Source organism: Hyaena hyaena, unplaced genomic scaffold, assembly GCF_003009895.1.
Source record: "Hyaena hyaena isolate Hyena2069 unplaced genomic scaffold, ASM300989v1 scaffold_56, whole genome shotgun sequence".
Taxonomy (NCBI): Eukaryota; Metazoa; Chordata; class Mammalia; order Carnivora; family Hyaenidae; genus Hyaena; species Hyaena hyaena.
Window position 1 is genome coordinate 3,975,430 of NW_024080688.1, and position 24,905 is coordinate 4,000,334.

Sequence of the window (24,905 nt, forward strand, 5' to 3'; positions counted from 1 at the left end):
AATATCATGGGGTAATAATTGCTACCATTTACGGAGTGTTTACTACTATGTGCCCAGCGCTGTCCTAAGCTTAGCTTTACATTCTTAGTTGATCCTCCTAAGAGCTCCCTCAGTTTTGAAGTCCTTTACCCTATAATATTTTCTTCCCCAATAGCACTTACCTTCTTTCCCATGTTGTATAATTTACTCATTTTGTTTATTCATCTTCCCCTTCCTGGGCCTCTTCTGTCGTGTGACTCCAGGAGGCACGGTTCACAGGGCATTCTGGGTTCTACCATTACTGAGAATGTTAACATGACTGGTGGGGATTTCCCAGAGTTGTGTAGGGTAGGATCCTGGAACTGCTCCAGGAGGGCAGGGATTTTTTTTTTTTTTAAATGTCTGGGCATATTTTGACCATTGCTGTATCCCTATATCCAGAATAATGCCTGATCTCTGCTAAACTTTCAATAAATATTTGTTGAAAGAATGAATTAAAAGGCCCTAGAGAGATCCCATTTCATTGGTGAGGAAACTGAGGCTCAATGAGTTATTGATTTGCCTGAAGCTCTAAGAGACAGTGAAGCAGCTGGGTGTTTCTAGCACGCCGGCTCTCAACAGCTTTGCAAAGCTGCATGTCTGAAATGCCTGGCATTGTCCCTGCCACCCCGCAATTGCTCAACAAATATTAATGAGCTTGCCTACACGGGTCAGTCTCTCTCTCCTCTGCTAGACAATCCCTACAGAGTAACATACTGTCACATAGCCGTTGCTTTGAGAAATTAAATTGCACGGTGCAAAGAAAAGGTGAGCCGTTTGGAGTTTTTGGAAGAAAAATTCCTAACCCGACTGCTAATGGAGTTTGCAGGGGCCTCTCATGCCTTTCCAACCCGATTCTTTTTCCTGCTGCCTTCCCTTTTGTGAGAATTTCTTCCCCTTTTTGCTTGCAGTGAGTTCTGCTCTCCTGTAGGCTACAATGTGTCAGTTGTTATAAAATCCGGGAGGTGGAGCTTGGTGACGAGGTGGGTGGGGGAGCGCTCAGCCAGCCCTGCAGGGCGAGCAGTCCAGCCCTGGTTCACCGGAGCTTAAGCCTTGCAGCCGGAGAACTTCCATTTCGCTCTTCTGGCTTTGATCCTCACTGTACATCAGACCAGAGGCGCCGGAGGGAGGGAGGATGCGAGATGACCGGTCCTTTGGCAACCTGACCATCTCCTTAGCAGAGCCTTCGAAAGCCAGCCGGAGACTGACTGCACAAGCAGGGAGGCGCCGCGCCTCTCGTGGATGTGTGTGTGGATGTGTGTGTGTGTGGGTGGGTGGGTGAGCGGGTGTGAGTGAGTGAGTGTGTGTGTATGTGTGCATCACGACTGTGTGTGTGTCCAGATGAGTGCGAGAGTGCACGCGTGAGTGTGTTTGTGTGCATGTGTGTGTGATTGCTCTTGGTTATCATTTTTTGTGGAAGAAAAATCTTGAAAATCTGGGGCAGGTTACTGTGCTCCTAGAGGTGGTAGTTCTTCTTTTGCAAGAGGAGCTGACCAGACCAAGCTACTAGAGACATTTTTCCAGCAAGTAAAGAGAATTTTCCTCCCGGAACGAGAGGGATTTCTCCCCCTCCGGCTCTGCAGCCGAGTAAGAGAGATTAGTCCCTAAACCCTGTGAAATCGACTAGAGCCGTGTGATTACCAGGGCTTGAGAGAGGACTGGGGAAGAAAAAGAAATAAATCAAACAGCCTGTCAGTGCCTTTGGCCACGTTGGAAGATGTCATCTCAAACTAAGTTCAAGAAAGACAAAGAGATCATTGCTGAATATGAAGCCCAAATAAAAGGTGAGATGCGGGCTGGGGAGTCATGCTTCCCCTCCCCTTTCCTTTTTCTCTTGCTTTGGCTTTCTTTTACCCCTTTTCCTTTCTGCCATCACGAAATGTTGTTCTGCATCAATAATCTTATTGTGAGTAGGAACAGTGGCAGGCGCACAAGTCCAGACTGGTTTCAACTGCAGAGAGCCCTGGCTCTGGGAGTGTGGATTATAGAATGGGCAGCAATCACTGCATTGCAGGTGTGTGAGGAGGATCCTACGCCCGGCTTGAGGAGTGTCGTGGATACTCCATCATCTTGGCTGTGGCTTGTCACTCTAAGGCCATTTTGACAGTCACAGCCTCCTCCTCCCTCCCACGCCGAAAGCCCCTTAATGTGATTTTTTTAACGATCCGCTTTTATTTTCCTTTCTTCTTTTTGGTTTTTGTCGTTGCTTTCCCCTGCCCCTTTCTCTGGGCTGGAAGTCACATGCATGTGCACGGAGAAGCAGCATCCCTGGGCTGCACTTCTTTGTCAGTGTCTCTCGGCGGCCTGGGTTGCCGTGGATTAACTGTTATGGGGCATATTGATCCAAACTAATGCAGGCATTTAGGCATAAAGAGGGAGCTCGGTGCAGAAAATGTATCCTCTCACAGCGTGCAGCCCCAATCACTGTCCCTCCGCCTGCTAACGCGTCGGGTCATCAGCCTTCATTCAAAGCCAACAGCTTCGTGTGCCGATTTGGCTGGTAGGAGCTGCGTGGCTTCCATAGCGCCAGAGGAAGCCTGCCAGCGGGGTGGGATGACCTCTGGATGCCTGTTCCAGCTCTGGGGCCACGGGGTGCAGGCTCCTCTCGGCAGCTGCTCCCCAGTTCCGCACCAGCAAGGCAAAATAGGAAACTGGACTCAGTCGCAGAGACAAATGCGGGCAGAGTCGTCATTCACGCCAGGTGGGGTTCTCCCACCTTCACGAGTTCTAGGCTTAGTTTTGGCAAGGCAAATCTAAAAGCACCACGCTCGCCTCTCTCCGGGGACCCCGAGGGAAGCCTGTGCCTGCGTGTCTTAGTGTCTGTTTTCTCTCTGGTCATGGACGTCCTTGCTGCGGCACAGGGAGTGTTTGTGGTCCCCCACCGAAGGACTGAAGACAAAATACATCTCTGGTGGATGCTGACGCCTGCCCTTGAGATTATGGGAGGACTGACTATTTGAGCAAGTTGATTATCTGGGGCTCAGGTGACCTGAGGCTGCCACACCTGCTTTTAGGTGCTTCTGCAGCTCCAGACTCAGCGACCCGGGAAGTCGGGTCGCCTCCCCGGGAGCGGTGGGGGGCCGGCATCCACAGCTGCTGCTCCGGCTCCAGATGCTTGGGAACCTTTGGGACGGGAGCGGCCATTAGGGGAGGGCTTTGTTTTTTTTTTTTCCAGTCTCTCCAACCCTCTTGTGTCTTTCAGTCCTGGTCAGGCCCGGCATGCGAATCACCTCTGAGGGTGGACCCCGGGGTGAAGGGAGCAGAAAACCCTTCCCCAGGTTTCAGCTCAGTGTTGAAAACTGACTTAGGGTGCTTCAGCTTTGCTGAAAATTGAGTCACAAGCCCTTTACTGGTTAGAGATTTGAACACCCCCCCCCACCCCACTGCACCAATACAAAAGCCCAGTTTCGGCCTTTGCGTACACACTTTTTAGGGAGTTTATGTTTTATAAGACGAATTTGGCTGATTATTATCGTTCTTTTTAACTGAGGTTCTCATGAGCCTCCCATCCTAGAGAAAGGGATGCTGAGTTTTGGAGAGTTTGGGGGTTTTGTTAGCATTGTCTTGGTAGGAAATACGCTCGTCTGGGTTTTGGATTACTACCACAGGGCCCGTGAACTTGGCTTGAGGATCAATGAAGCATTTATTGCTCTGGCTGATTGTTTTACTTTCTTACCTTTTGCTTTTATTTTCACAACTACTTAGCAAGTCCAAGGCAATGCATTTCAGCAGGAAATTTGTCCAGATGATCTTGTCTCTTCCAGACCCTAAAGGTCTCTACATTCTGGTTAAAGGAGTTGAATTTTATTCCTTTAGAATTGACACCCACATGACTTAGGTCAGGATGTTGCTGTGCCCGAAGCCGTCTGGAATCTTTTCGTTTCAAAATTCTGTTTGTTAATCATCATCATAATTACTGATGATGTACGCACAGGGCCCCACGGTTTCTCTGTCTGGCTCACTCCCAAACATCACTACTTTTGGCCTGCACAACGTACGGAAAGTGTTCGTATGAGCGAGCTTAGCTTTAGAGATGAGGAGACCGAGGCTTCGTCAAGGCGAGTGACTTGTGCAAGGTCACAAGGCCAGAAATGTGAAGGTAGCCGGTCTTCTCTCCCGGCACACTGTCTGCCTGAGGCTGCCCCTTGAAGGATTGATGTCAGTGGCAGATGGCGGTTTCGTGGTGGGGACTGGCTGTCTCTTGACCGTGTTCCATTGTTTACCCTCATACTTTTATCCCTCGTCTTTGTTGCTTGCCTCTGAAGAATGTTTGACCAGTCACCAAAAATAACGCCTGATGCTGGCTTCCTTTCTCCCTGGGCGTCATTTGACCAGTTTGGTGCAACCCTTCGCCTGCTTAGATAGATTTGTTCCTCTGTGAATTTAGTGAGGGGGATTTTTGGTTTTTAAAAATGATACTGAGTTCTTTGTTGACTTATTCTCTTTTATCTCTTTTTGAAGAATTTATTGACCTAAGGAGAATATTTTAACACTTTTTTTTTCTGTTGCAAGAAATATCAGATCCATGCCTTCTCTTGCCTCATCAGATGCCCGAATTCCTTTGATTATGTCTTTGCAATGCAGTAGTATACCATATGCTTGTACATGTCCAGTGGTGGGGAGCTCATCACCTCCCAAGTCCACATATTCTACCTTTGGATACCTCTGGCTGCTGTAAGTGGTTTTTACATCCATCTATTGGTTCTATAGTATCTTCCCCTTGGGAGTTCATAGAACAAGACAGATGCTACTTCCCCATGGCTGCCCATTGGATGGTTGGAAACTCTGATCCTAGCCCCCCGGACTATGATTATCCTCGTTTACTCATGTAAGATGCTTATCTGCTGCTTAATCATCTTCACTCTCCTTTGGATTCACTGTATCCTGGGTTACAAACTCTAAGTGCCTTTGTGTGCTTGACAGAATAAATGAGTGAAGTTGGCTAAGTAAATGACTTGCGATAGTTGGTCTACCACCTCCGTGAGGGCAGTAGATGCAAGGCTTGTGGTGGTTATGGAGCCCTTGAGAGCACATGTCCTGTCCAAATGGAAAGTCACTACTTGGGTCCGACCTCTTGTTGCTGTTTAGGAATGTAGGCCTGGACAGATCTTTCCGTTTTTCAGCAGATGCCAGAAATCTAGATGAGAGCTGTATGCTTTTAAAGATGTTTTGTCAAGGACTGCCTGACTGGCTCTGTTGGTAGAGCGTGTGACTCTTGATCTCTGGTAGGGGAAGGGGTGGCCCTGAGTTTGAACCCCACGTTTGGCATTACAGATTACTTTAAAAAATTGAGTTTGAGCCCCACGTTGGGTGTGAAGAGTGCTTGCAAATAAAATCTTGGGGCACCCGGGTGGCTCAGTTGGTTAAGCGTCTGACTTCGCCTCTGGTCGTGATCTTGCCATTTACGAGCTCAAGCCTTGCGTCGGTCTTGCTGCTGTCAGGGCAGAGCCCACATCAGACCCTCTCTTACCCTCTCTCTCTGTGCCTCACTTACTTGTGCGTGTGCTCTCACTCTCTCAAAAATAAATAAACATTAAAAAAAATCTTTAAAAAAAGGTTTTGCCAAGTGGACCTCCAAAATATCATACTATCTATCAAAAACCTGCTTGAAGAGTGTTTCTTCTTCTTCTTCTTTTTTCAAATGTTTATTTATTTTTGGGAGAGAGGGAGACAGAGCATGAGTGGAGGAGGAGCACAGAAAGAGAGAGAGACACACACAAAATCCAAAGCAGGCTCCAGGCTCTGAGTTGTCAGCACAGAGCCCGATGCAGGGCTTGAACTCATGAACCATTAGATCGTGACCTGAGCGGAAGTCAGATGCTTAACTGACTGAGCCACCCAGATGCCCCCTTTAAGAGTACTTCTGAGTTCTAGGGGCCTTGGGTGGCTCAATCTGTCAAGCATCCCACTTCAGCCTAAGTCACAATCTCACTGTTCCCGAGTTTGAGCCCTGCATCGGGCTCTGTGCTGACAGCTCAGAGCCTGGAGCCTGTTTCCGATCCTGTGTTTCCCTCTCTCTTTCTCCCCCTCCCCCACTCACATTCTGTCTCTCTCAAAAATGAATAAACATTAAAAAAAAAAAAAGAAAAAGGTGTTTCTAGTTCTAGATGAGAAACTCTTGATGTGGTCAGAGAAAGAAAAACAATTATCACCTCCTTTATGCTGCATGTAATGCTTCTATTAATATAGCCCTAGGGTTGAATTAGCCCTTTTTGCTGCTCACCCCTTCATTGTACCGTATCTATTATACCTGCTATATTTCTCCAATCCGTTAGGCTAGAATCTTTGTCACAGAGAAGAAAATGAAATGAATTTAATATGACTTTTTCTTGGTGACCCTGTGCTGGATCCAGATGGACTCTGTTTCCTGTGTGAGATACTTGCAAGTGTCCCTTTATGAATCAGTTAAAGAACTGTGCTTGAGAGTGACATCACATTCTCTAGTCTGGAAATAGCAAGCTCTAAATTCTTCCCCCTTTTCAAAATCAGAACAACATTTGGGGCGCCCAGGTGGCTTAGTCAGTTAAGTGTCCGACTTTCGCTTCGGTCATGATCTCGCGGTTCGTGGGTTTGAGCCCCGCGTCGGGCTCTGTGCTGACTGCCAGCTCAGAGCCTGGAGCCTGTTTCAGAGTCTGTGACTCCCTCTCTCTCTGACCCTCCCCTGCTCACACTGTCTCTCTCTCCTAGAAATAAATAAAACATTAAAAAAAAATTTCAAAATCAGAACAGCATTTGCCCATCTCCAGCATTTTGTCACCTATCCTGTTTTTCACAGTTCCCTCAAAGATCACCGATGGTGTTTGGTAATCTTATCTGCCAGAGTTCTCAGTACCTTGGGCTCTCATTCATCTTGCTGTCAGACATAATGATCTAGTCTGCATTTATCCAGAGTTCCCATTTCTATTTCAACCTAATAGAAAATTGAAATAGAAACACAGTGATTGACTTTAGGGTTTTGTTTTGGCGTTTAATTGTACATCCATAGCATGTTAGAGCATCTTCTTCTTTTTTTTTTTTAATGTTTTATTTATTTCTAGGAGAGAGAGAGAGAGAGAGAGAGAGAGAGACAGCATGAGCAAGGGAGGGTCAGAGAGAGAGGGAGTCACAGACTCTGAAACAGGCTCCAGGCTCTGAGCTGGCAGTCAGCACAGAGCCCGACGCGGGGCTCGAACCCACGAACCGCGAGATCATGACCTGAGCGAAAGTCGGACGCTTAACCAACTAAGCCACCCGGGTGCCCCTTAGAGCATCTTCTTAATAGCAAGAGTCTAGAATTTAGGAGAAGAAGAGCAGATTTTGAAGAAGATCACAGAGAAGTGTTTATTTACTCATTCATTTATGTATTCATTCAATAAACATTGATTATCTACTTTCTTCTTAGTCTTGAGCTGGGTGTTGTGAGAGAATGCAGAGTATACGATACATTCTTGGCTTTCTAAGAGTTTTCTTCAAATGTGGTGATAAAATCGGTGAAGAAAAAAAAACTCAGAACACAAAAACTTCGAGTTGAGAGCCAGAATGAGTTTAGTCTTCAAGAGATTATGCCATTGAGTGAATGGACGAGCTCCTTAGGAACCCTCGCTACTCTCCGGCTTCAATGAGGAAAGCATGGTGGGTGGGGGAGGCACGTGGGAGTAGTGAGGACTGTGGCTGATTAGGGCTCATCACTGCTCAGCTCCAGTCTTCAGCGCCAGGCAGGATGTGAGCCCGGAACGGTTAGTTCTTTTAGTGTTTCAAGGGCATCTGGATTTTAAGACAAAATCTCCACATTTTTATTTTTCATTTTAAGTTTTTAAAAATGTTAAAAACATTTAAAAATTGGGTGGTCTTTTCTATTTTTGAGCTGTAAATTTTTTTTAAAACTTTTTAAAATATTTTTGAGAGAGAGAGACAGAGAGAGACAGAGCATGAGCAGGGGAGGGGCAGGTAGAGAGGGAAACACAGACTCGGAAGCAGGCTCCAGGCTCTGAGCTGTCAGCACAGACCCTGATGTGGGGCTCGAACTCATGGACCATGAGATCATGACCTGAGCTGAAGTCGGATGCTTAACTGACTGAGCCACCCAGGTGCCCCGCTGTAAATTTTTAAAAAATTGAATGATATTTGACACAGAAGGTTATAGTAGTTTCAGGTGTACAACATACTGATACAACTCTGAATGTTACACCATGCTCACAAGTGTCACTACCGTCTGTCACCATGCAGTGCTGTTGTAATATCATTGACTATATTCCCTGTGCTGTGCCTTTCATCCTCATGACTTACTCATTCCAGACTGGAGGCCTATACCTCCCACTTCCCTTCACCAATTTTACTCATCCCACTACCCCTCTCCCTCTTACAGCTGTTAGTTTGTTCTGTGTATTTATGGGTGTGTTTCTGCTTTTTGTTTGGTTGCTCATTCTGTTTTTCAGATGCCACATATAAGTTAGATCATATGGCATTTGTCTTTCTCTGTCTGACTTCCTATACTTAGCCTCTAGGTCCATCCATGTTGTCACAAATGCCAAGATCTCATTCTTTTTTATGGCCAAGTAATATTCCACTCTATCTAACTGTCTATCTCTCTATCTCTCTATATCCACACATGCGCATACATACATAAACACATCACATCTTCTTTATCCATTCATCCATCCATGGACACTTAGGTTGCTTCCATAATGGCTATTGTAAATAATGCTGCAGTAAACATAAGGGTGCATGTATCTTTCCAGATTTGTGTTTTCATTTTCTTTGGTTAAATACCCAGCAGTGGAATTGCTGGATCATATGGTATTTCTGTTTTAATTTTTTGAGGAACCAACATACTGTATTCCACAGTCACTGCACCAATTTACATTCCCACCAACAGTACATGAAGGTTCCTTTTTGGAGCTATAAGAGTTCTTTATTCTGGATACAAGTCCTTTATCAGATATATGATTTGCAAATATTTTCCTTCCATTCTGTGGGTTATGTTTTCCCTTTTTTGATGGTGCCCTTTGAAGCACTAAAGTAATGTTTATGAAGTTTAGATTATCTATTTATTCTCATGCTTTTCAGGTCATATCTAGGACTCTTTTGCCAGATCCAAGGCCATGATGAAAATATCCTGATTTTAAAAAAGATTTTGTTTAGTGTTTATTTGTTTTTGAGAGAGAGAGACAGAGAGAGAGAGAGAGAGAGAGAGAGAGCCAGCCAGTGGAGGAGGGGCAGAGAGAGAGGGAGACACAGAATCCAAAACACCCTCTAGGCTCTTAGCTGTCAGCACAGAGCCTGGCACAGGGCTTGAACTCATGAACTGTGAGATTATGACCTGAGCTGAGATTGGATGCTTAACTGACTGAGCCACTCAGGTGCCCTGAAAATCTCCTGATTTTTACATGTGACCCAAGTTTTTAAAAATATTAAAATTTTTTTAATGTTTATGTATTTTTGAGAGAGAAGGAGACAGAGTGGAAGCAGGAGAGGGACAGAGAGAGATGGAGGCACAGAATCTGAAGCAGGCTCCGGGCTCTGATCTGTCAGCACAGAGCCCGGCACAGGGCTCGATGTGGGGCTCGAACTCACGAATTGTGAGATCATGACCTGAGCTGAGGTTCGACATTAACCGACTGAGCTTAACACATTTTTTAATGTTTATTTATTTATTTTTAAGAGAGAGAGAGAATGTAAGCTGTGTAGGGGCAGAAAGAGGGAGAGAGAGAATCCCTAGCAGGCTCCACGTCGCCAGTGCAGAGCCCCATGGGGGCTCAAACTCACAAACTGCGAGATGATGACCTGAGCCAAAATCAAGAGTTGGCGCTTAACTGAGTGAGCCACCCAGGTGCCCCAAATGTAACTCAAATTTTTAAGAAACACTATGCTGCCTGAATGAACCCATCAGCAGGACAGTGTCAGCTCATGGGCCACCACTTTGCAGCTTCTGGCCTACAAGGTGAACTCCATCAAGGGTCTTGGTGATGGAGCCTCAGACAGTTTTCCTGTTTTATCTTCAATTGTTTCTCTATAATAGGTCTGTGCGCTTACAACCACATGAGGCCGATCCCTTGTCTCGGAATCCTCCGTACCCCTTCCTGGAACCTTCAAATCTTCCCCATTTGTGCCTTTCTTTGTTTCGTTCAAAATGTCCCCCTTCCAGCACCCCATCTTTGTCTGGCCACCCCCTGACTGTCCTTCAATGCCTGCCAAAATGACACCTTCTTCTACATTGTGTTCCTAATAACCCTCCGAGGCAGAATTAGTGGTTCCCTCACATCTGCGCCCCATATTCTGAGTCTTACTATCCTTTATTACCATCTTGTGATAAGTCCTTTGGCCGTGAACTCTTGAGGGCAGACACGCTCATGGCCATTTTGCTTCCCCAGTGTGGTTGGCACAAGATAGGCTGAGCAAGTGGCCGGTAAGTTACTAATGAGCAGTTTTACTCTTTACAACTTTTAGCTAACTTAGTTATTTTCTTTGACATGTGCCTTAGTCTGTTTGGGCTGCCGTAGCAAAATACCGTGAACTGAGTGCTTAAACAGTAGATGTTTATTTTGACAGTTCTGGAGGCTGGAAGTCCAAGATCAAGGTACCAACAGACTCAGTTTCTGGTGTTGTAGGTGGATGTCCTGTTGCCATATGCTCACGTGGCCTTTGCTTACTGTGTAGGGGGGAGAGAGAGAGCTGTCTGTCTTCCTCTTCTTTAAGGGCACTGATCCCGTCATGAGTGCCCCACTCTCATGACCTTCAGCTAAACCTGATTATCTCCCAAAGGCCTCATCTACCTCCAGATACTATCACATTGTGGGTTAGGGCTTCAACATAGGCATTTGGAGGGAGAGACACAAACAATCAATGACAGCACCCATACTTTCTGTTCCGTGAAAGTCGGGGTGTGGGCCACCTGGGTGGCTCAGTCAGTTGAGCGTTGGACTTTGCCTCAGACCATGATCTCAAGGCTCCTGAGTCAAGGCCCTGCATTGGGCTCTGTGCTGAGAGCTCACAGCCTGGAGCCTGCTTCAGATTCTGTCTCCCTCTCTCCCTGCCCCTCCCTTACTCATGCTCTGTCTCTGTCTCTCTCTCAAAAATAATAAACATTTAGAAAAAAAGAAAGTAGGGGTTTTATTGATAAAGGAAACATTCTCCATAGTTGACTGAAGTTCCTTGTTTGTCCCTGATAGGGGAGATGTTTATTAGTGTAGATTTGGTGAAGGCTGATGTGTTCAAAGCCAGAGTAGTATTTGATGAGGTGATGTTTGCCCCAGTCATGCTGGGGTGTGGCCAGGAACACAGGCTCTTTGCAGTTTGGGGAAATCCGTGAATCTAGAGGTCTGTATTGGCCATTTTTGGAGTTTTTACCACCAGAGTTTGTTAATGACAACCATTCCTTTCTAGAAACCTCAACCACTCATTCATTCACTCACTCACTCACTCACTCACTCACTCACTCACTCATTCCTTCAGTGACTGTTACAAGCCATGCTTCAGGCTGTATAACTTTACTAAATGTGGGAGGTAATTAATTATTATTTAGTTCCGGGTCTCAGTCATATATACAGCACCTCATTTTGTGATCTCAGTACTTCTCAGAGGTTGTCATTATTCCCATTTTATAGATTAAAAGCTCTAACATTCGGAGAAGTAAATGAAATCAGTTGCATCAGATTGCACAGGGAGTGGTGGCGGAGCTAAGGTTTAAACAGAGCCTTCCTGACTCCAGCCGTTCAGTGAGGGGAGAGCTGTGTCACAGCAATGTGGCCGTGACACCCGGGAGATCCTTTCCTGGGGGGCTGTTCTGCGAGGGGTCTTCACCTCTGACTTCCTACCACTCCTAAAACTTCACCTCCCCTTCTAGTCCGACTTCTCCTGGTTCTCCCTGGATGCCACCAGCTGTGTTGGACCCTTCCGCACCGTCCCACGGGGTCACTTCTGCTAACGTGCCTACTGGAGACACTCTGTAGACTCAGCCGAGGCTGCCACATCTGCCTCCACCAACCTGGAAACAGGGGACTGGGAATTTGAGGGGTCTTCGCGTCCACCTCCCCCACTTTTCTTCCCCCACCCCCCAGATGTGGAAACTAGTGTTCAGAGAAGGGTTCTGGCTTAGAGACACTTCTAGAGCGTATTTCCATGAGAGGGAAAGCTCTCTCTGATAGGTTCATTGCTGTAGGCTCATGCCTGGCATCTAGTTGGTGATGGAGAAACATATGGGGTTGGATTGCTCTGGAGGGTGGTGCAAGGCCAACCGGTGGGGGTGGTTTCCTGGGAGGCGGAGCTGAGTGGTACCTTGGAGAATGGGATGAGGCAAGGGTGTCAGAGTCAGGAGGTGAGGGGTCAGGAGGAGGTGAGGTTAGGCTCATTTAGAAATTGGGTCCTGTCCTTGTCACTGCCAGGAAGGGACAGGGGTTGACTTCTTCAAGGTGCTGAGTTTTAGAACCTCTGGCCTAATACAGGACCCAGCAGTGGTGTTCTAGACTTGATTTCACTTGTAAATGATTCATTCCTGATGGCTTGTTGGTGTTTATAAAATATTTTGGCTGGCCAGGAGTCGGATTTTGGCTCTTTTCTATATGATTATTCATATAATCATTAGGCCAATTTATGTTTGGAGTAGTGTTCCCTGAGATTGGATGTGAAGAGGTGTTATGTGGGAACAATAGTTATGTGGTCAAATGGGTCTTGGAAGTTCTAACATAAACTGAGTTAAATAGGCTTATTTCCCACAGGACTACTTCTTCTTCTTCTTCTTCTTCTTCTTTTTTTTAAAGTTTTATATATTTATTTTGAGAGAAAGAGAGCACGAGTGGGGGAGAGAGAGAGAGAGGGAGAGAGAAATCCAAGCAGGCTCTGCACAGCATCCTACAGGGCTCCAGGTCACGAACCTGGACCTGTGAGATCATGACCTGAGCTGGAGTCCAGAGTTAGATGCTTAACAGACCGAGGCACCGGGAAGCCCCCCCACGGGACTTCTGGGAACCTTGAATGTGCTAAGTGTGAATCGCCAAGAAGGGCCATGAACTTTTCTTAAACTTATTCCATCTTGTAGATGTTTCTCATGGAAAATCTCACAAGTCTGTATTCCTGAGATCACATTTTGAAATCCATAATTTGTGGATTATCCAGATTCTTCCTCTTTTTGCCTTTTGCCCAGTTGGCTAATTTTTACACTTTCCTCTGAGGGCAGTTTGAAGAGGGGAAGGGGTAAAACAAATGCGTATTCAGCTCAGCTAAGTGATATTGATGTGGTGTTTTGAGGTCACTTAGAAAATGTGGGTTTTGACATCTCCAGTCACAGAGTGCTCAACCATTGATTTAAATGGTAATTTGGCGACAGCTTGCCCCTAATCAATATGCGTGGCGTGTGCCCGTCTGTGTGTGGCAGGAAGGGGATGCACTGGGCTGCCGGCCATGTTCAAGGTTCCTCGAAGGGACCGCAGCACTGCCCCTGGGATAGTGCAGTCGATGCCAGGGGATAGAGGTGCAGAGGGACGCTCAAAAGCCCGCAGCCCGTGTGCCTCGGAGTGAACAGACCCCAGCCACAGATTCAGGTGTATGAGAGAGAGGTTTTCTGTATTTCGCTGTAACTTGATTTCCATTTCTCATCTCTTGTTTGCTGGGGGTGGCAGAAATCAATCTAAGTCAGTTTGGGGTTCCTCCTTCTTCCTTCAGGGCTGTGCCCCAAGGTCCAGGGGACTGAGGCGGTGCCGCGTGACCCCTGTGGTGGTTTATCATCAATCTCTTGTGGCAGCTGAGATAGCCTCCCTCCCTTTGGGTCGTCAGTGGTCTGTCCATGCCAGTGATGGATCCTTCTTTGTTCCCAATCTTGAGACTTTCCCGTGTCTCTCTCTTCAGCCCTTCTACGCTGTTTGCAGGCACCAGGAGCCATCCCGGCGCTCACATACCGTGTTGGGCTGTGAAGGACTCTGGACATTTGTCTCGGGCCTGTCCTGCCCGGCCCCACACTTGATTCCCCTCCAGTGCCTTCCCACAGCCCTGCTTGGGGAAGTGGCCCCGCTCCTGTCTCTTCTCACATTCTGCAAATGTATGTGGGCGGTCCCTCAGCACCCTCTTTCCCTGGGCTTATTTGGGGGGAGGTATGGTGCAGGCTGTTTTCCTATACATCCATAAAATCTGCATACACTTTGCCTTAGTGACTCCTGCACAGCTTTATCCATGTCCAGAATTGGGAAGGGGAAAGGAGGTTATTGGGGGTGGTATCCTGGCTCTTTGTCATCGGACATTCCCTCAAAGGTATTTTGAAAGTCAAAAGCTAAGAATTGACTCCTCTGTGTTATCCCTGAGGCATTGAACACAGAATGCCCTCTTTGCCTGAATCTGGTCCAGAAGCTCTTAAGGAAATATGGAAGAAAGCCCTTCAATATTTCAAGATATTATAGTGGATTTTGTTTCTTTTCCACCTGCACCATCCCGGCCCAGACCACCATCGCCTCTTGCTGGGACCCTGGCAACATCCTTCTACCTTAAGGTTTCTCCACCTCTATACTGCTGACATTTGGACTTGGATTCATTTGTGTGGTGGGGGCTGTCCTGCACAGCACGGCTTGTTAGAGGCCTGTTAGTTGTTAGAGGTCTGTAGACCCTAACCCCCTCCGTCCCCCAAGCTGTGACAACAAAAAATGTCTCCAGACTGTTGCTGAAGGTTCCCAGGGTGGGGGTGGGGGGGCGTGTGCAAAAGAGGCCTCAGTTGAAAGCTACTGACCTAACTGGTCTCCCTGCTTCTCTTATTCCAGTCACCTGTTCTCTGCATAGCAGCCAGCAGTAACCCTTACACGACTTAAATCTAACCATGTTGTTCTCCCTGGTTACAAACCCTCCTGTAGCATCTCATTGTGTAAGAGTCGAATCCAAACCACTGGCTACCTTGGCCACCCTACCTCTCCACAGCCCCAGCTTGTAATCCACTTTGGGCCTCCGTACATAGCTTTCCCTCTTTCTAGGATCCTCTTCCCCTGGATTGTCACATGGCTGGCTTCTTCTTGGGATTCAGCTTTCAGCACTCAGGTCACTTCTTGACCACCCAGCCTTAACTAGCCATGAAGGAACTTGGATTAGCTGACCTGAGTTCTCAGCAGGGCACTTATGGCCATATGATATTTTCCCTTCTTTGTTGATTTCTTCTCTTTACCAGAATTGAAGGTCTGTAAGAATAAGACTTTTGCTTCTTCTCTTGTCCATTTGTGTTTTGTTAGCACCTAGAACAGCCCTTGGTATGTACTGGGTGATCATGCTATTTGTTGAGTGAATGAACGAACGTTTCCTTTTGATGGACTTTGCACGTATAGATGCTCTGCTTCAGGGTACATGGGACTGTGCTGGGGATTGCCGTTTAGAGGAACATGAGGAAGCTGATCTAGGCTTTCCCCAAACCCTGACTCGAAGGCAATTCAGGAAGATGAAGAAGCCAAAGAGCAGGCAATTGTATAAGTGCAGAGCTGTCCACCTCATTTGAGGGAATGAAGTAAGGGGACCAGGTGGCCACTTGTAGTGATCCTGCAGGAAATCCAGTCTTTTCTGTTAATTGAGCTCCTGGTTTGTGTCCGAAATGGGGACACAAAAATGGATAGAATATAGTCCCCATGCCTGTCTCGATGGACTCTGTTTTCTAGGAAAGATAGTTACAAACATAGATTAATTGATGATAGTAAGAATGAGAAGCACCGGGACAGTGCTGGAACCTTACATGCTTGGGAAACTGAGAGTGAAAGTTGACCGCTTTGCCCCCGGCAGCTGGAGAAGCTCTTACAGATGAAATGACTTCACAGTAGAGTTTTGAAGGATGGGTAGAAGCACAGCTGGTGGTGAAAGTCATGTTGTGAAGAGAGAACAGCATGTGCAAAGCCATGAGGGTTATAAAAGGGCCTGGGTACTTGCAAAATGGTGAGAAGGTTGATATGGCTGAAATCCAGAGTAGATGGAATGGTCTAGGGATGGGATATGAAACTAGAAAGAAAAAGAGCTTCAAGTTCCTTTCTAACCACTGGGTCCCATGAGTCTTTGACTTTGGAGATGGTGGATAGGAGTCTTCTTTTTTTTTTTTTTAAATTAATTAATTAATTTATTTTGAGAGAGATAGATTTAGCACAAGTGGAGGAGGAGCAGAGAGAGGGAGAGAGAGAGGGTCCCAGCCAGGCTCCATGCTGCCATCACAGAGACCGATGAGGGGCTCAGCCTCGTGAAACTGTGAGCCCTGAGCCGAAACCAAGAGTCAGATGCTTAACCGACTGAGCCATCCAGGTGCCCTGGGTGAGAGTCTTATTTTTTTTTATCACATTTTTTTCTGATTATGAATATAAGACATGTTATTTTAAAAGTTTTTTAAATATAGAAAAATATAAAAAAGAGAAAGAAAGAATTGAGAAGCCACTTCCTGAGCCAGCACTATAAACATTCAGTGTGTTATTATCTTCCAGATTTTATATCTCTATTTACCAAATCCGTTATATACACATATATGTGTATATATATGTAAATTTATGTATATATATACGTATATATATAAAACAAAAAATGGGATCATAGATCTTTAATGAAAAATTATAAAAAGAAAGCTGATAGGCAAATCATCATAGGCTTAGCGCTTAAAATAGATAGCGTATGGCCTAAAAATAAATAGACTTTGTCAAGTAAGAACATCGATCAATAAGCATAACCTTCCACGTGTCACGACGGCCCTTTAGAGCAGGGGATTGGTTTGTTGGGAGCCATTCTGTTGTGGGGATTGGCTTGTGTTGCTGCTTCTGTCCCACTGGATTTGTATAAAATTGAGGGAAACTGAGTTGACTCATCAAGAACCGCCCCTCCCCCCCATCTATTCTAGCCACTTGTAGCTAAAATTTTCCCCCTTCCTGGTCCCTAGAGTCTCACTTCCCTGTTGGTACCCAGGCAGCAGTTCCTGCCTTTGGCAGGAAATATTAAAAGGAGAGTGTCGTCTCGGCTAAAGAGTTTAGCCTCAGCAGCAGCTGACCCTTCCCTGCTGGTACCTTCTCTTCAGTCCCCTTTTCCTCGTTGGTCTCTGCCAGTGTCCTGGTCATCGGTAGTACTTTCGGGGATTCCTGATTGCTGGTCTGCTTCCAACAGTGATAACCTGCTTTCTCCTTACTTCTGATGGTCAGTGAGGCTATTTCAGAATATGGTTTATTTTAGATTAGTAACTTTTCCAACTCTTTGTCGGACAGAATGGCCTGGATTCCTGTAGGCGGGCAGAGCTCTCACTCAGACATTGGAGCACACTGGGAGGGGACAGCTGTGTAGGAGCGCTTTCTAGAGTTTAGGGTGCCTTTAAAGGAAGGAAAAAGACACAAAGAGAGATGACATGAGAGGACTCTTACCAGTGAAACACCTGAGCCACCTCAGGGGCACGGAAGAATAGGTGTCAGTTCTCTGATTTTATTCGTACTAAAGAATGCAAACCGGCTGAGCAACATGGCTGCCCTCCAGCTGTCTTCTGGGTAGGGCGTCTGTAAGCACGGTTGACTATTACATGACTTTTTACTTTACACTGTCTTCATTCTTATCAGTGGCCTCTCCAGACACTGTGCTTTGGATCTCCCAAAGACACATCCTCTTGAGGAAACTGAGGCAGAACAGCAGTTAGTCCCTGGCTTCTGACACCTGGTAACTGTTAACTCCTTGACCTTCTGCCCTGGCCACTTGGGCTCCTGACTTTTGCTAGGTTGTGGTCTTTGGACTTTGTTTGTCCCTTGACCCTCAGCTAATATAGGGCTTTCGTCTGGGCCTGACCCTCCTGCTTAGGCACTACCCTGAATATCTCTGACTTGCTGGATCTCATGCTTGGCATAAATTTGCCATCAAAACCCTGCGGCAAAAATGTCAGAGGCCCTACTGCTGTCTGCTAGAAACACGGAATTGTTCTATCGGAAATGGTGGGAAAGAAATGTTGAGAATGTGGTGGGCCAGTCCACTTCGATTTAGCTTAACAAGTATTAGTTGAGTTCTTACTATGTTCCCTGGCCTCATAGACTTTTAAAATTCTGCGAGGAAGACAGATTTTAACCTGTAATGACAAAAATGTTGAGCGTTACGAGAGGGTGGTACGGATGTCCGGGGTGGGGCGGGGGGGGGGGACCTGAAGCAAGTGAATGTACATGGATGAAAATATTGTAGGTGATATCTGATATTGATCTATAGAGCTGAACCACATCGGCCAAGCTTTTGTCACCACCATCATTTCCTGAGCTATTTGGGATCTGTACAGAACCATCTGTCCATTTTGAGAAGAGTCAGAAGCCATCAAAATATTGAAGGAGTCAGGAAGTGGTACTTGTAAGAGAAACATACAACTCCTGGTATAAAAGACAAAAATGGTTCCAGCAAAGGAATGTAGTAGTAGTTATACTCAAGATGGTAAATACAATTGTGGGATAAGTGCTATTAAGGGGAAATTAAAGCCAGGGCTCAGCTGAAGAGGGCTGAAATCCATCTGGTTGAACAAGTTATGCTAAAGGCACAAAGGGGAGGCGAGACAAGTATGTGGACTGTGGAACAAGGTGGGGACCGTGGTCTGGATGGAACTGTGGAGACCTGGGTCTGAATTTTGCCTTATGGCTTATCAGCTGAATGACCTTGGATAAGTCTTTTCTTATCCGAAAAAAGAGAAGAAGAATGGGGATGGTATTTCACCAGTTACTTTTTTGGAAAATGGGGATGATAATGTCTCACTTGCGCACACGTGCGAGTGTGTGTGGGGGCGGGGAGGAGAGAGAGAGAGACTGAAAATTAGTTGAAGTAACACATATCAGCACACTGCTTGGTACACAGGAGCATTTACTGATAAATGAAAATGTTAGCTGAACCAGTAAGAGAGTCACCAGCATTCAGAGTCCTGGACAGGGAGCCCCTGCCTACAGAGGAAGCACTGAGTGAGTGCAGCTGGTTGGAAGAGAGAGGCAGAGGGGCAGAGCTAAGACACCGTGAGGGCAGGAGGAGCTGCCCGCATGGGCAGCTGGAAAGTAAGTCTCAGGCAGGGCTTTGACTACTACAGTGTTTTTACCCATGTGGCTCCTGGCCCACCTGCATCGGAATCACGAGGAAGAATTTATAGCAAATTCAGATTCTGGGGTCTTATCTCAGACCTATTGTATTAGAATATCTCAGAGGGGGGGTGGTGGCTGGGAACCTGCATTTTTAAAATGCCGCGGGTTTTATGAACTTGAAATATTTGCATCTGAACTGTAATAAACTCATCCATTTGACTCTTTATATCTTTTTTTGAGGGCAAAAATCATTTAGTAATTATGTAGGTTATGTGAATGAGAAAGAAAACCGTGCGTGCGTGTGTGTGTGTAAGTAATATAATCCCGTTTTTTTAAATAAAAAATATGTGTCTTTGTGTATTAGGTGTGTGTAAAAAGAGTCTGATTATTGTTACTGATTTGTAATGCTGTTTACTCTTGGGGACTAGAAATGGAATGTAGGTCAGAAGTGGGGGGCAGGATGGGAGTGACAGGAAAATGTGGAAAGGAGACCTTTTTTCCTTACATTCTTTCACTTTGATTGATTTCTAAAATAATGAGTGTGATTACTTTTCTAATTAAAAAAACCCACAAAGTTGTCAATAAGTAAGGAAGTAAGTGTCTGATGCTGGTGCTCAGACATCAGCTGAACTATGAAAGGAAAGAGGGAAAGAAAAGAAGACAGACGCATGCAACAGGTATTTAAGTAATGCTCAACTTCTTGTGTTCCTTGTGTAAGAATGATGGCTAAGGCTTGCCTGGGGGGCTCAGTCAGTTAAGTTTCCTATTTCAGCTCAGGTCGTGATCTCACGGTTCGTGGGTTCGAGCCCCACATTGGGCTCTGTGCTGACAGCTCAGAGCCTGGAGTCCACTTCGGATTCTGTGTCTCCCTCTCTCTTGGCCCCTCCCCTGCACATGCTGTCTCTCTCTCTCTCTCTCTCTCTCTCTCTCTCAAAAATAAACATTAAAAAAAAAATGATGACCGAAATGAAATATACTACTTTATTGGATTATTCCACAGTGGAAGTGGAAGGTGATTCTTCCTGCTCTGTCAAAATTCTAAGTGATGGGGATAGGGGTGGAGTAGTTAAGCCCAACCATTTAATTTCTTGGGTTTTTATCAGGAGCCATTGTGATACCTGTCCGGAATCTGGGGTGTAGAGTTGTAAGACCTGATTTTCCATCTCTGATCTGTTTTTTGAGCAAGGCACGTCTCTATTCTGCATCCTTGCTTCCTCATCTGTGAAATGAAGACATTATCTACCTTAAAGGCTAGTTGCTGTGAGGATCAAATGAGGTGGTGTGTGAGAAAGTAAACTCGGGAGTGCTGCAGAAATGTTAATTATTTCTATTTTTGCCTAGCTCCTCCCCTGGACATGCTGCTATTACTGTGGGGTTGTTTATGTGTCTGTCTCCCTGTGAGATCATTGAGTGCGGAGGCCTTGTTTTATTCATTCCCGAATTCTTGTGCTTAGTGCCTGCCACACAGGAGGCATTCAAAGCAAGTTCTGGAATAGCTATCAAGGATAGAAAAATACATGCACAGTTAGGTTTAGGCTTATGAATATTAAGATGCTCTTCCAGGCAACACTGCCTTTCACTTCTATTTAAAAGATTTTATAGAAAATTCATTCAACTCCACAACAGGAATGATATTGCTAGGAGAAAGAAAAGAACTTCATTAAGGAAAATTTAATTGCCCAGTTTTCTAAAGAAACAGAGCCGCATCCCTCCATCCTCATTACCGTCAAATGCAGTATGGCCGGTTCCAAGGAGGGCAAGATGAATGAAAAGAGATTGTGAAAAGGCAAACCCTGATACTCCTGAAGAAAAGTCTCCCAAGAAACAGGAATGCCCCCTGGATCACCAGTTTCCTTTATTGTTTGTCAGAGCCCGGGAATAAGCCTCCTCTGGGCAACTCAGACAAAAGCTGTCTTTGGCCTCTACCCCAGACCTTGGCCAGTAAACCACAAAGTCCCTTATTTCCCCTGGAGGCGGGAAAACTTCCAGTTGCTTGACAAAACGGGAAGGATTGTCTGAGGCTCAACTTGGGGGCTCCAGTACCTCCAAGACCCGGGTAATTATCATCTGAATGGGCAGGAGGAGGACTGGAGCGCAGTCCCGAGAAAAGAGACCTGGGGTAGACCCGCAGTTAGGAAGGAGGGGGCCAATCTCAGGTTTGGTCCTCTGGACCCTTTGCCCATACTGCCACGAGTCTGCAGTCTCTTCTCCCCTCTCCTGTGCCGGTTCAGCCCGAGGGCACCACTGGATGGGTTGATGATTGTCCAAACGAGTGCCAGTTATTGCACGGACCACTGTCAGCCCGGGTGAAGTCCCTGGTGGTCTGCTCAAAGGCTCTACCCGCTTCCGTGTTTGAATGGAGCAGTTGGATGATGACGTGAGCACGCCCATGCTGTTTGAGAATGGGAGGACAGCAAGGAGAGCAGGTTAAGTGGCATGGTTAGTGGGAGCATGGTTAGTGGCATTGAACTACCCAAGGTTTGCAGCCCAGCTCTGCTGCTTTCTAACTGTGTGACTTTAGACAAGTCTTTTCATCTCTTGAAAACTCAATTTCCTCATCTGTAAAGTGGAGGTAATATTCCCACCCTAAAAAGTAATCTTGAGGGTGGAATGAGATAACACCTGTAAAGCGCTCTGTACAGTGCCTGGCACACGGTAAGGACTCAGTCAATGTTAGCTATTGTTCTTAATATCACAGCTGTAAGAGTCACACTGCAGGCTTTGGAGTCCAGTAGATTGGGCTTCGATTCTAGCTCTGTCATTTATTAGCTGTGGGCAATTTGTCTAACCTTTAGAGGCTCAGCTCTCTGTACTTCTGCAGAGTAGGAACAATAGATAATACCTATCTTGGGCGTTTCCGTAAGGCATTTAGGCCAGAACAGACACATAGGTAGATGTTCCATAAACAGTGGGTTACCATTAGGAGAAACAGCACATCCTATGATAAAGAGGACCAGGAAGCAGAGAGATCTTAATAGCATGGGATGAGGGACAGACTCCAAAAGTATGAAGTTTAATAGTTTCTTAAGAGAAGACCACTAATTCTTCAAGAGAAGCTCAGCTTTTCTTTTTCTTCTTTTTTTTTTTTTTTTGCCTCTTGATCCCTGAGAGGAGTTTCTCCTATGCATAGATAGAAATGTGAATAGGAGGGGGCGCCTGGGTGGCTTAGTCGGTTAAGCGTCCGACTTTTGCTTAGGTCATGATCTCGCGGTTCGTGGGTTCGAGCCCCGCGTCGGGCTCTGTGCTGACTGCCAGCTCAGAGCCTGGAGCCTATTTCAGAGTCTGTATCTCCCTCTCTCTCTGACCCTCCCTCGCTCACGCTATCTCTCTCTCTCTCTCTCCTAGAAATAAATAAAAATATTAAAAAAAAAAGTGAATAGGAGTAGGAACAAATTGGTATTTGGCGGGGATTCTAGACCTTGGGTCCTGACACCATCCTGTCTCTTGTTCAGGTATGTCTTGGCCCCTCCCCAAGAGGCCAGAGGGAAATATATGATAGAGGCCACTGACGGGGTAATGAACACCCATCCTGAAGCTGCTTAGCACTCCAGTGCTGAGGGCTGGTGAGCCGTTCTCCCCTGGAGAACTCCTTTAGCCTATGTGGGTTAGGCATGCAGGCCTCACCTCCACGCCCATACTTGAATCTTGGCTTTATTGTTCCACAGTAACCGAAACTGGGCTAGAGCTAGAACCTCTGACCTCTTCCTTTTAGGAACCAGCCCAGACAATTGCTCTGATTCCTCTCTGAGAGGCCACCAGGCCTAACCGCCAAAAGGGAGAAGAGTGAGTTAGAAGTCTGGACCCCCTAAGATTTGAACTTTGGCCTCCTTGGAAGTATAACCTCTAGGAATTTTGGTCCATGAAGGTATCCTAAAACCTGGCCAGTCTATATATAATCTCAGCTTTCCTTCAGGTGGGTAGATTTCTATGGGTTAAATCTTGACCCTGACTTAGGAGGAGTGAATAGAGTTGGCCTTCAGCTCTCTGAAGGTCAGCATCCCCCCTTCCTCCTTCTGACCTTTCTTTGAATGCCCCCAAGAGCTTAACAGCCAAGCCTATGATCAGCTCAGGGTGTGGCTCTCTCCTTCTCAGAAGAAATCAGTGGAGAATCCATGACGTTCATTCTGCATCCTCAGCCCTGCTCCATAGTGTGCCTGCCATGCAGCCAGGAGCTGGGACGTTTAGCCCCGAAGGATTTAAGAATACCTCTTTGATGTCCCTCTCCTTCTCCAGATTTTAAAAAAACAGCTCGAGCCTAAACTGAAAAATTCAGTGTCGTTTTTCCGATCCACTCTGATCCCCAAGCAAGAAGTAGTCTGCAGGCCAGAGATGTATTTTCTTAAGGTGCACAGCAGAGTCAGGCAATTTAATATACAAATCTGTATTGTTCACTTTTTGAAAACAAATCAGGTGATCTGGCTGCACTAGGTCCCCATTCCTACATGGTAACAAATCAGCCAGAGCTGAGTAGCAGCTGCCATTTTTAAGTAGGTGGGGCTCAGTTGGTTAAGCATCCGACTCTTGGTTTCGGCTCAGGTCATGATCTCACAGTTCATGAGATCAAGCCCCAATTCAACCTATGATATAAAAATGCCTCCAACTTCCCACCATCCTTCCAGGTTCACAAAAGAGATGCTTGTATTATGTAAGTACATCCCTTTTCACTTCTCCTCAAGGATGAGTTTGACATTGGAGTCAAGGACAAGACATTCTCCCTTAAGAAGGGCAACTGTGTTTGCCCCTGACCCATCTTTGAGGAGAGGTGGGGAAGGAGAAGAGATTTATTTATTTGTAAATAATGGCTTCAGCTGCTAGAAGCCAGTACAGATCCTGAGATGTGGTGGATGGCGTCCTTAGTTACCTCATTAGTAGTCACTACAACACATTTTTAATAGTTAAACATCCCTCAGTGTAAGCTATTTTAACATCAAAGCACAGTTCACTTAAAGCAATTCTGCTCAAACAGTGTGGTCCCAGAACTCCATCCTGGACTCTGAAATCAGACAGACCTGGGACTGCATTCCATCTTTATCACTTACTAATTGTTTGACATGGGGCAAATCATCTCGTCTCTCCACTGCTCAGTTTCTGTCTCCTTAAAATGGGCACCTCATTGGATTCTCATGAAGACTAAATGAGATAATCCCCACTTGGTATCTAGCCCAGGGTCTGGAACACGGGGAACACTCAGTGAGTGCTCTCTATTATTATTCTTACCCAGACTTAGAGGGCTTGAGTTGCTCCAAGAATGAAATTTAGACCATCTACCGCAGAACCGGCAGCTTGGAGGCAAACTTAAACCCACTAGTGTGTTTTGCTTGGCCTTTGGAACATTTACAAAAGTGAATTAGTTTCCAACACTTAAATATTAAGGGGCGCCTGGCTGGCTCCGTCGGTAGAGCACGCGACTCTTGATCTCAGGGTCGTGAGTTCAAGCCTCACCTTGGGCGTGGAGCTTACTTAAAACAATAATAAAATAAAAATCAAGAAAGTGCAAAGAAATCAGGAGAGTTTACATACAAAATCCAGATTTCTGGCATTTCTTGTGATATGGGGAGATGTAGGCATTTTGCCCTCATTCTCAGATAGAGGCAAAAATTGGCTGTCCCCTTCAAATGGGGTACGGGGTTCGCCTGCTCCAGGGCCCACCTGACCCACTGCACTCATTTTTGTTGCCTCCTTGACTCCTAAGGGCAATTGAGTTTTTGATCTGAAGGAATGGACCAACCTCCATTCCTCATTATGTAGGATTCAGTCGGTCCTCCATAAATATTACTTCCAGCAACTGGGCTTTGGAGAAGGTAGGCAGCAGGTTGTATTAGCTGGCAAATGCCCCGGTGCCATCTGTGTTATCGATTAAGTGCAGAGCCATCGGCTTCAACAATCCATGGAGCAGAGGTAGGGTCA

General features: G+C 46.1%; 1 protein-coding gene across 2 annotated transcripts in view; it reads left to right on the top strand.

Annotated features, from left to right (window-relative positions):
* The first annotated feature begins 1,407 nt into the window (after positions 1-1,407).
* SRGAP3 (SLIT-ROBO Rho GTPase activating protein 3) overlaps positions 1,408-24,905 on the top strand; it is a 263,789-nt gene continuing 240,291 nt past the window's right edge. For both annotated transcript variants that reach the window (XM_039231356.1, XM_039231357.1), the window contains exon 1: positions 1,408-1,802. In XM_039231356.1, the coding sequence (XP_039087287.1) occupies positions 1,736-1,802 (67 nt within the window). In that variant the 5' untranslated portion in view covers positions 1,408-1,735. The remainder of the gene's footprint in view (positions 1,803-24,905) is intronic.